The sequence below is a fragment of the Gossypium raimondii genome, chromosome 1 (genome assembly GCF_025698545.1).
Source record: "Gossypium raimondii isolate GPD5lz chromosome 1, ASM2569854v1, whole genome shotgun sequence".
Classification (NCBI taxonomy): domain Eukaryota; kingdom Viridiplantae; phylum Streptophyta; class Magnoliopsida; order Malvales; family Malvaceae; genus Gossypium; species Gossypium raimondii.
The window spans coordinates 17113342-17126251 of record NC_068565.1 but is presented as its reverse complement, the minus strand read 5'-3'; the positions used below and the strand labels follow the sequence as shown (position 1 = coordinate 17126251).

Here is a 12910-nt window from a genome sequence, read left to right as displayed (position 1 = left end):
ATGACATCTAATAATTAGTTTTACAAACCAGTATTTGTAAGCCTTCATTCATTCACTACACATCCACACATACATATAATAACCATAAAACTCATGCAAAACAAGGGCATTGGACAGAACATTCAGCAGTCAGTTAATACAGGAATCCTTCCAAATTTTGAGCAGTGAGCTGTTAAGTGGAGCCTTTCTAAGCAAATTCAAGTCTATAAGCAATTGCCACCTATACATCCATATACACATAAACATCATCTACCCATCACGGAGTTTTCGAAGATTTAAAGCCAACTTCGAGACAGTTAACTGATCGCCTTAAGAAATAAATTATGTATCATTTTGATGGTAAATACAAACATAAGAAACAAAAGGTGAAACATCCTAGCAAGAGAAAAGTAATCTCAATGCAGTTGGTATGCAAGCAGCATTTCAAACAAAGTACACATGGATATCACGATAGAATATGATTCCTTTTTATTGATCAGGATTTTTGTTCTGGATATACTTGCCCCCCTAGTCCCCAACTTTGAGATCATTGAAGAATGTTTGAATTGCACCATTGGACTTCAGAGGTTCTGCAGCCAAGTTTTCCTTTCCCCAAACAAATTGCCTATTATCCCCTTAAATCACTGGTTCTTAAGCTAAATATTACTCTCTATCCTCTTCCTGAGGGGTTCCTTTAGACTATCCCTTTAATTGAGAAAAATAATTAGAAACAAAAGAAATGTAAATTACAGGTAAATGTAAGCTATTCAGCTGCTGTGTCGTCCACAGATTTTTTATACTCTGGCTTAAGTTCGTAAGTTCCTTGGTTACTGCCTCTCTTATTGTACACGCAGAGCTCATTCAGTATCTCTTTAAGGAATTGCTGCAAAAAGAATAAAGCAAAAAAATTTCACACATATGAACTACCTACTAATAAATCACATCCAGACATAACTGTATAAGGTAAAAACAAGAATTGCTGAATGTAAATCACCAGAAAGAGAAGTCTACAACTTCTTGGCAATAAGTCCTTTCATTTTTAAAAACAAATTGCAATTTATACATGTGTAAAATTAAAAATCGCAACAAAAAATCAAATTACCATTACAGACCATAAGATATATTCAGTTGGAAGAGGAAGAGGAAGAAGAAACACAGCTCAAACAAAGAGGTAAACATGACAAGATGATAGAATGTAAGGTAAGAGGCTTACAGCAGGCTGATCTGTCTCTTGGACAAGTTGCTTTAAAGCCCAATTTGGTTGTCTCTCAAACAGCTTGAACATTATATCTTCCAATTCCCCGCGATCCCTTCTTGTTCTTTTCATTTCTGGTTGTTTAACAGGCGTTGTTTTCTTCTTTTCCTGCACAGGGACAATTGAAAATAAGAATTGTCAATGTATACTCCCAATTCAATACTCGTGTACATTTAAGAGCAAAAAATGGCTAATATCATTCTCTAGGCACATCTTTAAGTACCTTGGTGTTGGATGAAATCAGACCAACCATTCCAGGCATCGGCCTCATGTGCACTCCACGGTCATTATCAATAACCTTTAAAATGCATTAAGAGACATAAGTAACATGTTTGCATCATGATAACTTAAAATAAAAAGACCACAGAGCCAACCCAATGTATATTCACTAACCTACCTGTATTTGTCTGTTCTTTATCATGGACTTATTTGTCCTTTCACGACAGAGCCTCCCATACTCCTCAAGGTTTTGCTCATGTGGTTTCATGTCAAATTTATGCTCAACTTTTCCTTCCATTGCAACCCTACCTATAATGAAAATAACAATATATATATATTAAATAAAAGCACAAAAGAAATTCTCTACCTCCCCTCCCTCGAAGGGAGAGAGAGAGATGAAGTAATCACAACCATAAATAGACATAATAATGCATTAGCTCCTATTGTGCAACATAGCACACCAAAGTTACGGATTGTTTATTTTCCAATAGTTATGTGCAGTAACTTCCTAGAATAGCCTCTAAGCATGTTTCCCCACCCTTTCTTGCATCGGTGAATGGTGATATACTAGCATCATACATTCTAGAAAAAGCTGCACTCCTTGAAAAAGCTTCAATTTAAAACTGATCAAATTTTCTTCATGATACACAATTGATTTCAACATGCTCATTGAGAACAACTCCAAAGAGATTCTAAAACCATATTTTGACATTTAGAAAGAGTTTGTGTTACATACGTGAATTTGTGATTGATAGTTCAGCTCATCAAAGGGAGATTGAAACCTTAGGACTTGTTAGAGAGACTTACATTTCTTAGGGGTTTTTGATAGTGCTTGCCTTTGTTTTATTCATCATCCCTTTAAACAGATATGACAAGAATTATATCAAACTAAATAAAGTTCTATCAATCACAAATTCTATTTTAGGAGTCCTAAAACTACTTTTATTCTAAGAGTCCTACCTAACAACTTCTCCTAAGAGTTCTACCTAACTTCTAAGTGTCCACAACGATAATCATGTTCTTATACCCCACAATAGTGTGGAGTAGCTAAGCATAAAAGTCGCTACCTTATTGAAACAACTGCACAATACTTATTCAAAACAAAATACCTCATCGTTTTTTAAGGGATGCAATGCATGTTATTTGATTAACCATATGCTTTCTATCTTACAAAACCAAGCACTCCATTATTTTCCTTGGTCAACCTTCTTATCCTATTTCTATCCGAGTTTTTGGTTGTACTTGTTTTCTTCATAACAATGCACCAGGAAAAGATAAATTTCTTCCCAAAACTATCAACTAAGTCTTACTAGAATATTCTCAGCATCAAAAGGGAAACAAATGTTATGATCCCATTACTCACAAATATTTTATTTCTACAGATGTAACCTTTCTTGAGGCAACTCCATATTTCTCCCCTCCATCCCTAACCGAAAAGGACATTGTTGATGCTCTCCTAGCTCCCATATTTCCATTGCTAATAATACACCTTCCCCTAAACCTCTTCAAGTTTATTCCCGTCGCTTCACTTCAAATGCTCCTAATCTTTCTTCTACAGATACAAGTCAGGTAGATGTTCCAAGTTACTCATCTTCTACGCTAACATCTTTTCCATCTATAGTAATGCTTCAAACAGAAGAAAACACTCCACCTATTACTCTCAGAAAAGGTATTCATTCTTCTCAAAATCCTCAAGCTATTTACAATTTTTTGAGTTATCACCAACTATCACCCACTTATCATGTCTTCACATTATATTTATCCAATATTTCCATTTCTAAAACTGTTGGTGCAGCAAAGACTAATCCTGGATAGCAACAAGCCATGGTGGAAGAAATACATGCTCTTCATGCTAACCACACATGAGATCTTATTCTCTTACCATCGGAAAAAAATATTGTTGGATGTCGATGAGTATACACAGTTAAAGTCAGTTCAGATGGAAAGATAGACCAACTTTCTCTCCGGTTGCCAAGATCACCTTGGTTCACCTCTTGATCTCTCTTACTGCAATTAATCATTGGACTATTCATCAGCTCAACATTAAAAATGATTTTCTACATGGAGATTTAAATGATGAAATTTATATGGAGCAACCGCCTGGATTCGTTGCTCAAAGGAAGTCCAGATTAGCATGTGGATTGAGGAAATCTCTGTATGGTTTAAAGCAACCATCAAGAGCTTGACTTGGACGGTTTAGTGTAGTCATTCAACAATTTGGGATGAAAAGTAGTGAAGCAGCCACTCTATATCCTATCGTCTTAACCCTCATGGCAAGTGCATTTATCAGGTTGTTTATGTGGATAATATTGCTATCATAGGTGATGATTAAGAAAGGATGGGCCAACCCAGGAACATCTTTTCGAACACTTTCAAACTAAAGACTTGAAAAACTTGAAATGTTTTCTGGGTATTGAAGTGGCACAAGCAAACACAGGCATTATTAACTCTCTAAGGAAGTATGTGTCGGATAATATTGGAAGAAACGGGTATGCTAGATAGAAAACCTATTGATACGTCAATGGATCCTAATGTCAAACTTATTCCAAGAGAAGGGGAGCCCCTAAAAGAGCCTAGCCAATAACGAAGGTTGGCTGGGAAATTGAATTATCTTACTATCAGACATCCAGATATTTCTCCAATGAGTGGGATCAGCCAACTTCTTCAAGCTCCTTGTGATAGTCATTGGAATGCAGTAATACACATCATTTAATTCGTCAAAGGTGCTCCTGAAAAAGGTTTGTTGTACGAAACTAAGACACAAAAATAGTTGGCTATTCGAATGCAGACTGGGCAAGATCTTCCTCAGATAGGTCTACTTCAGGATACAGTGTCTTCATTGGAGGGATCTTAATATCATCAAAAAGATAAAAGCAAGATGTGGTCGAAAGGTCAAGTACAGAAGCAGTATGTCAAGTTATCACTCTAGTCACTTGTGAATTTATCTGGTTGAAACAACTTCAGAAGTTAAGATGCAAGGTTGATAGCCCAATGAAGCTAATATGCGATAATCAAGCAGCACTTCATAATGCTATAAATCCGGTGTTTCATGAAAGGACAAAACAAATAGAGATAGACTGGGCGAGTATTTGATCGAGTCGAGTCAAATAGAGTCAAAAAAATTCGAGTTAGTCGAGTTGACGAATCATATTTTAGCAACCGAACTCAATTTGAATTTTTTTCGAATCGAATCGAGTGAAAAAATTTCGAGTTAAGTCGAGTTGAGCTAACGAATCATATTATTTTTACTCAATGTTGCGTTTGAATGGACCGATTATTTAACTAGTAGACAAAGTACAAGATTATTTAACTACATAAACAATACAATTGTTTACCTTTTAACTTAATGAGTAAATATTTATCAAAACATAATTTTGCCTTTTAACTTTAGAAAAAGTAAACATTTATCAAAATGACGTAGTTTTGCCTTTTGTTATTCAGATTTTCGGATAACTCGAATTGTGTAATTCATATTCGAGTTAAACCAAAAAACTAATTTTTTATTCGAGTTGATCAAAATAACTTGATTAACTCAAATAACTCAAACTATTTAATTCAAAATTTGAATTTTTTATCGAATTTTTCGAATCGAGTTGGATTTGCTCACCCTAAAGATAGACTATCACTTTGTCAAACAAAAGATCTTGTTAAAATGCATTGCTACTAGTTTTGCTAATTCTAATTATTCGCTAGCTGACATTCTCACTAAATCTCATAGAAAACCTCGGATTGAGCATATATGTAACAATCTAAGAGCACTGATCTATACGTTCCAGCTTGAGGGGGAGTGTCATGATATGCTATAATATAGTGATTCTTTGAATGATATTAGGGATTATAATTGTGAATTAGGCTGTCAATTAGGGTTAGTGATTACTTACCTTATTTTGTACATGCTTCAAGTGTATAAATACCCTTTTAAAAAGAGGGATAATCAAGCAATTATTTTTAGAATTTCCTCTCCTTTCTTCTCTCTTCTGCTTTCTCTTCAACAACAGCAACCCCTTCAGCAACAGCCTTCTTTTTACTTCTACTTTTCCCTTTTCTTCTTTCTGCTCTCCTTAAATTCACACGTGTCAATTTCGAAAAAGAGTATATAAGGACAAATAATCACACATTAATTTTTTGGCCAATTTTACATAATTTTGATTAGTATAATAACAAATTTAGCCTTCACAGTTTGTGGATTCTATCTATTGATATAATATTTAAAGCTAAAGTTCTTTATATGTTCTTTTCGAACTTTCTAGATTTTTAAAAGTTTTATAGATTTGTTTTCAGAAAATTTTTTAGAATCAATACCAAATTGACAAATTTTAAGAGATTAATTTGTTATTATATCAACCAAAACTATTTACAATTGATGAAAAACATTAATTACTGTAATTATTTGTCCTTAGTTGCTCACTTTTAAAATTGAAAGGGATTAAATTTTTTTAAGAGGGACCAATTTGCTCAATATCGAAATTGAGTGGGACTAGAGAGGAGTTTTTACCAAATAACAACTAAGCTTTTCCTGTCAGCAACTCCCAAAAGCCCAAACATGTCCATACTAATAAAAAACTGCACATTTGTAACAATAGAAGAACTAACAATTGAGTCCCTATCATCTCCAATATCCATTTTACTAGGTAAACCATCAACTTTAGACCCATTATACTTCTCGTTTGTCAGCGCCATTTCAAATTTCTCACCAGCAATAACAATTTTAAAAAAATAACTAAGCTAAGCTTTTTACATCTGCAAATCCCAAAAACCCAAGCATGTCCATAGTAATAAAAAAACTACACATTTGTAACAATAGGACTAGCAATTGAGTCTCTATCATCTCCAATATCCATTTTACTAGGTAAAACATCAACTTTAGACCCTTTAAACTTGTCTACATTGAAGGTTTTCTGGATCGGGTTTAAAGAAAAGGATGGGTTGTAGGATATGAGTTTAGAAGCTATTAATGAATAAGACTGGGGACTGAAGTTGGTTGTGACCGCCATGGTTTTTGTTGAGATGGTGTAGGAGGGTTTGATGTATAGGATACGGAAGAGAGATAAGCAAAGGCTTTCTTGTTCACATATAATCAAGCTCCTTGCATATTTCTTCTCACCACTCTGCCACCCACTTTTTTGCCATTGTTGAGAATCATTGACTCCGATACCAAATTGTTACTTCGGTGAATTTCAAATTAATAGTTCAGCTCATCAAAGAGGGACTGAAACCTTAAGACTCATGGGAGAGACACCCATATCTCTTTAGGGGTTTTGATAAAAATTTTGCTTGCTTTTGTTTTATTGATCGTCCCTTGAAATGGAGATTACAATAATTTAAAAAAGCATAGCAAGCTAAATAAAGTCCTACCAAACACAATTTTTATTTTAAGAGTCCTAAAACAACTTCTTTTATTCCAAGAGCCCTACCTAAAAATTTCTCCTAAGAGTCCTACATAACAACTACTAAGCATCCATAACAAATAGACTAATTGGCACCATCCATTTAGAAAGAGTTGCAGTCCTTGAACAGGCTCCACCTTAAACCAATCAAATGCTCTTCACAACGCACATTCAATATGCTCACTAAAGAACTCCAAAAAGATACTAAATATGCATTTAAAGGTATACATAGTCTCCCCTCATAATCTTTTTACGAATAAAAAGAACTCTCACAATAAACTTGTGGACAGGATACCAATTCCTAATATGCACATTATTCTGATTAAACCCTCAATGCTATACAGCAACAAGTGCACCACGTATCTAAGAAAATATTCACTAAATCATGAAAGTAAGAGAAACTCACAGTGTAGTTTTTATGAGAAAACCACATTTTGAGGTAAATTGTTACTTCGAGTTACCGTACAAAGTGACAACAAAAAGGGATTGAATTAGGTAACACACAAACGAATACTTGAGAAGCAAAAGAAAAAAGGAACCATAATTCTTACCCTGAGTTGTTTCAGAGAAAACAGACATAGGAACAAAGTCTTTAAACATATTCAAGGCGTAACTTTTTGGTATATTTCCAATCTCAGATCCAGCCATCTCCATAGTAAACTGATCATCAACTGATAAACTCGTAAGAAATAAGAAAACAACAGAACTAATAGTATAATTTAAAACCTATAACAAGAATGTCATTCAAATCTTTTACTTGGTAGATTATAGAATCAATAACCAAGAAACCTCTTTTACCACAATTAAAGAGCCAATTCACCATTAATAAGAAAAGGGGTATTATCTAAAACTTGGAATTAAGAGTTCAAGTTGCGAATTCATGGTTAAAAAACTATCATCTTCAAGTGTTTAGGGTTAGAGTACCTGCATAGAAGAAGGGTCATCGGGTTTGCGAGGGTCGAGAGAGAGGACAACCTTGGCGACAGGCTGTGAATCGGAAGAAGAAGCGGTCTGACTCTTCCATGATTTGGCCACAACGACCGGACACTTCATTAACCAAACCGATCTATCAGCTTTTCCAGTCTCCAAAAAGCCGCTATTACTGTGATCTTCGTCCATCTTCAAGCTCTTCCTCTGTGAACTGTTCAAAATTCCTCTTATTTCACGTTTACCCGCAAGGCAGACTTGGCAGAGCCTGTAAATTTCCTTGGTCAGTTTCTTCTACTTTTCGCTGCCAGAAGACTGACAGCAATTGTTTTTGTTCATTAGCAGTAATAAATTTACGAGTTGAATGAATTGGACCCTGACGAACCGCACGGAACGAATTTAGGGAACCGGATTTGTCGTAAAGCTAGTAATGGGCCTAATGGTCTCAAAAATAGAGAGAAAATTTAGCTGAGGTTGAAGCCTGTCCGGATCTCATGGGCAGGACAGCTCAGATTGAATCGAGTCCACTATTTTTTAATTTTTTTATTCAACATCAGATTTAAGTAATAAAATTTTAAATAAAATCTGAGAATTGGAATGAGAAAAAACTCCTTTCAGTAGCATTTAAGAGAGTTGTGGCCGTCGACAGGGAAGGTAGACAAGGAAAGGAAATTGAAAAACATAAGGAAGGTGCAGGTTCTTCTCATTTTGATTTCTTGACTGATATGGTGGAGGAGGAATTTGAGGTGCAGCCTAAGGAAGGAAAGAATGTTCTGGCCCAAAATCTAGATGCAAATTCCATGCAAAAGTTATGTAGAAGTTTAAAGAATAATAAAGGGAAGAATATGGTAAGTGTTGGGTCAAGAATTACCAAAACTGCCACCAAGGATCAGAGGAATAATGGTGTATCGGGGAGTACATCTATGGTAATTTTTGGGCCCGAGAAGAATGGACCTGTTAGTATCCGACTAAAACTTACTGTAATACCCAATTTTAGCTCGGGCTTACAAAAAAATAATAAACCCAAAATAATAAAACAAAGTCTAAGTCTAGTAATATCATTTAGCCCGATCGGAATGGCCTATTACTTGAAAAGGTTGAAGGTCCATCTACAAGCTTATGGAAACATAATCTTCAAGGATATGCAATCTTAGATATGATATATGCAATCTTAGATATGATATGCAATCTTAGAAGATATGATTTTGTAATCTTAGAGATTTAATTTGTAGATACCCTTTAATCTTAGCCGTTGATGTAATTGATTTGTACCGTTAGATTTGGGGAGGCTTAACTATAAATAGAGGCCTCTCCTTTCATTGTAAGGGACTTGAGTTGGGAGTAATAATAATTCTTAAGAGTATTTATTCAAATTTCTCTCTCTCTTACGTTCTTATTTTCTATGGCTTGTTCTTATTTTGTTGATTTGTGTATAATTTATTTATTGATTTGTGTATTGTTGATTTCAAATCTCTTTTTCTTTTTATTCATTTTCAAATTCATATTTTCAAATTTGTTTACATTTTATTTTACCTTATATTTTTTTATACTCTTTATTTTAAATTCATTGGTCTTTTATTATTGATGCTATTTAATCCTCTATTTGTTATTTTAGTTTTTTATTAAATTAATTATTTTAATATTATTAATACTATTATGTGGCATCATTAATCTTGTATCATCATTATTTACTTTTTATGCCTTTAAATTTCAAATTTTGTTATATATATGCATGTATACATACATACATTTTATAATATATATATACGTATACATTTTTTAATTTTTATAAATATATATATACACATACTTTTTTATATTTTCTATGTTTCATAATTTTATATACATACTTATATTTTTTACATATTAAAATATGTATATTTATATAATTTTATTTTTATTTTTATAATTCACATACATATATATTTTTCTTATATTTACATATATATTTTTTATATTTTATATTTTTATCTATTTTCTTTGTTATTATTATTGCTTTAGTTGATGTTTATTTATTTATTTATTCACATGACCATTATTATCATTATTATATTCTTTAAATGTTTCGGTTTTATTTGTTTATTTACTTGATATTGTGTATACATAATTGATTTGTTTTTTATTTATCTTTTCATTATTATTATTATTATTATTATTATTATTATTATTATTATTATTATTATTATTTTGTTATTGATCATGCTATTTATATTTAAATTATCACAATTGTTACTCCATTATATAATTGTTACTCAAATTCGTATAAAGAGAAAATTTTTAAAAATAAAGGCAATACTCGGTATTTGGAATCTTCACGAGGATTGAGCCCTAACGTATTGGGTTCCAACTCTTTCGTTGAATTTGAATAATCGAGAATGCTCTTTAATCAAAACATAAATAAAAAGCTCATTATCGAGAATTCAATACGTTGTGTCCTAACGCATTGGATATGACACGTTGTTTTCTCGAGATGAGGATTTTTCTAAAATAATAAAGGTAATATTCAATGTTTAGAATTTTGAGAAATTGTGCCCTAACGTACAATGCGATTTCTTCATCCGACTTAAACAATTGAATATCCTTTTAAATTTTATTGCGCGAGTTTTTTTTGGACAAGCTCGTTTTTGAGGAAGTGAAATATCATGCCCTAACTCATTGGGTGTGGCATTTTCTCTTTTCGAAATGAGAGGGTCTTATCGAGTAACTTGTTTTATATAAGTTTTTTTTTAAAAAAAAAAACAAAAGATAGTATTTTAAATCTCTTCAAAGTTTTCAATTTTCGACATTAAGACATTAATTAACTAGGTACCAATTTTTGGGCGTTATGAGGGTGCTAATCCTTCCTCGTACGTAACCGACTCCCGAACCCGTTTTTCTGAATTTCATGGACCGAAATCATTGTTTTAATAAAGTCAAATTGCTTATTAAAAATAACCACTTTTGAGGTGACTCAATCACACCTAAATAAAAAGGATCGGTGGCGACTCTTATTTTCATTTTTTTTCAAAATCCAAGTCGACCTCATTTTTCAAAATAAAAATGGTGTCAACAGCTTGGCGACTCCGCTGGGGACATTTAGAGAGTCAAGCTGCAAAATTAATTGTTTTGTCTCATTGTCGAAAATTGAAAATTTGATTTGAAAAATTACGATCCTCTCTTTGCACTTGTTTGTATGATTATTGTAAATCGAGTTTTATATCTTGGCATCATATTACATAAAGACTGTTTAGTCTTACCCTTTTAAGTGGGAGTGAGAAGCTACTCCTTCGTGAGGTTTTCACCTCCGTGCAGGATAGTGGATCACTTTCGGGATACATCCGTACCTATGTCTTCGTGAGCTCTTTATCTCCATACAGCCATAGGGAAATGTATTCCCCTGAATCAAACTCGATCTGTATGAGCCTATAATGGGTGAGGATCGAGGAATTTACTGGTTCGGGTACCTTGACTTTAGAGCCAAACCGCATGTAGAAGACTTTAATAACCCATCCTAGGTAGAGCCACTCCAAACCCCTAGTGCTTACCCGACTAGGTATTCTTTTTGTTTGCTTTTGTTTTGTACTAACCCGTTTTTGTTTTGTTTTAATTATGATTGCATTGCATTTGCATCTTAGAAAACAGATGTTGATTCAAGTTTGATTATTAACTTAGAAAGCTTGTCATGGAATACGGATTTCTTGATAAAGTGGAAAATAATACGGCTGCCTGAATATATTCTGAGAAACACAAGAAGGGTGATGGAAGAGTTCGTGACTTTACTTCGTGGCCCGAGGATTTAAGATGATTGTCTAAGAGCTTTCGATGTTCTAATTCCCTTAAAGAAGTTGATAAACGTTATGAGGATAAGAAAACGATGAATCGTGACCAGGATCAAGAAAAATGGAGCTAGCAGTGACATCTATTGGAAATTTACGGGATTTATCTTAAACATGCGGATGAAGGAAAAGATCGATGTTGTCTCTTAGAATATAAGAGCGAGGTCGTACATGCATCTGCTTTATGTAAAGAAATTTGCCTTCTAGTAAAGTTTTCTAAATGTAATTGAATCAGAATCAACGTCTCTTTTGGCATTCATTTCTTACATCTGCATTACATGACATCATATGCATTAAAATCCATTGAAAGAGTCTAATTGAGTAAATTTATTTCACCTAATCTGGAAAACTAACCAACCAAACACTCTTACGGTACTCGTCGCAAAACTAAGGAAATTGATCAAAGATTAGAGAAACTGGAGCAAATGCAAAAAGAAATGCAAGACCAACTACAGATGCAAATGAAGGAGTAATTGGAAAAAATTCAACAAGATATGACAGAAAGGATGCTAGAGTCTCAAAAGGATATGATGGCTAAGTTGACGCAATTACTGACTAAGGGAGTAAATAAAGGGAATGACCCTATGGTTAATGATGAAGTAGGAGACAAGGATAGACCTCTATATCCTTCAGGTTTTACTCCTCCACATGTGCAAACTCGGGCTGAGGTGCATCCACGCAGATCCTCTGCTACAATTAGGCCTCAGTAGTTTCAGGCTGGTGTCTCAGTGCCGATGAACTTTCAGGCTGGATCAGGTTCTAATCCCGGAGATAACCTGGTGAATCTTTCTATCCCTGATTTCGATGAAGTAGTTGATAAAGATAAAGCAAAGGAAGAATTGTCAAAATAGTTTGAGGAAAGGTGGAAATGAATTGAATAGAAATTTAGGGCAATGGAGAGCACTGAAAGTTATCGTGGAATGGATGCTAAGGATCTGAGTTTGGTCCCAGATTTGGTACTTCCTTATAAGTTCAAGATGCCAAAATTTGAGAAGTATAATGGGACCAGTTGCCCTGAAGCCCATATCACCATGTTCTGTAGGAGGATGACTGGGTATATTAACAATGATCAACTATTAATACATTGTTTTCAAGATAGCCTCACTGGGGCAGCATCTAAATGGTATAATCAATTTAGCCGAACCAAATGTAGTTCTTGGAGGGATTTGGCACAGGATTTTATGAGGCAATATAGTCATATATCAGAAATGACTCATGATAGAATCACCTAGCAAAATTTGGAAAAGAAATCGAATGAAAGCTTTAGACAGTATGCACAGAGGTGGAGAGAGGTTGCAGTCCAAGTTCAGCAGCCACTCCTAGAGAAA

The 12910-nt window shown here is 33.9% G+C and overlaps 1 protein-coding gene across 1 annotated transcript; it reads right to left on the bottom strand.

Annotated features, from left to right (window-relative positions):
• Positions 1 to 291: 291 nt before the first annotated feature.
• On the bottom strand, positions 292 to 8149 carry LOC105784813 (transcription initiation factor IIF subunit beta). The gene is made up of 6 exons (XM_012610736.2): positions 7765 to 8149; positions 7392 to 7500; positions 1632 to 1762; positions 1458 to 1532; positions 1193 to 1342; positions 292 to 862 (listed from the first exon to the last, which is right to left on the bottom strand). The coding sequence occupies exons 1-6, from the start codon at positions 7957 to 7959 to the stop codon at positions 743 to 745; spliced, it is 780 nt and encodes a 259-aa protein (XP_012466190.1). The 5' UTR covers positions 7960 to 8149; the 3' UTR covers positions 292 to 742.
• Positions 8150 to 12910: the final 4761 nt, after the last annotated feature.

What these genes read in the sequence shown, in the direction of transcription:
- LOC105784813 (XM_012610736.2), bottom strand. Translation starts at nt 7,959, where the DNA reads ATGGACGAAGATCACAGTAATAGCGGCTTTTTGGAGACTGGAAAAGCT. An exon ending in TAAAGAACAGACAAATACAG is followed by an intron (nt 1,533 to 1,631) that starts GTAGGTTAGTGA and finishes TGCATTTTAAAG; the next exon opens with GTTATTGATAATGACCGTGG. An exon ending in AAGAGACAGATCAGCCTGCT is followed by an intron (nt 863 to 1,192) that starts GTAAGCCTCTTA and finishes TTCTTTTTGCAG; the next exon opens with CAATTCCTTAAAGAGATACT.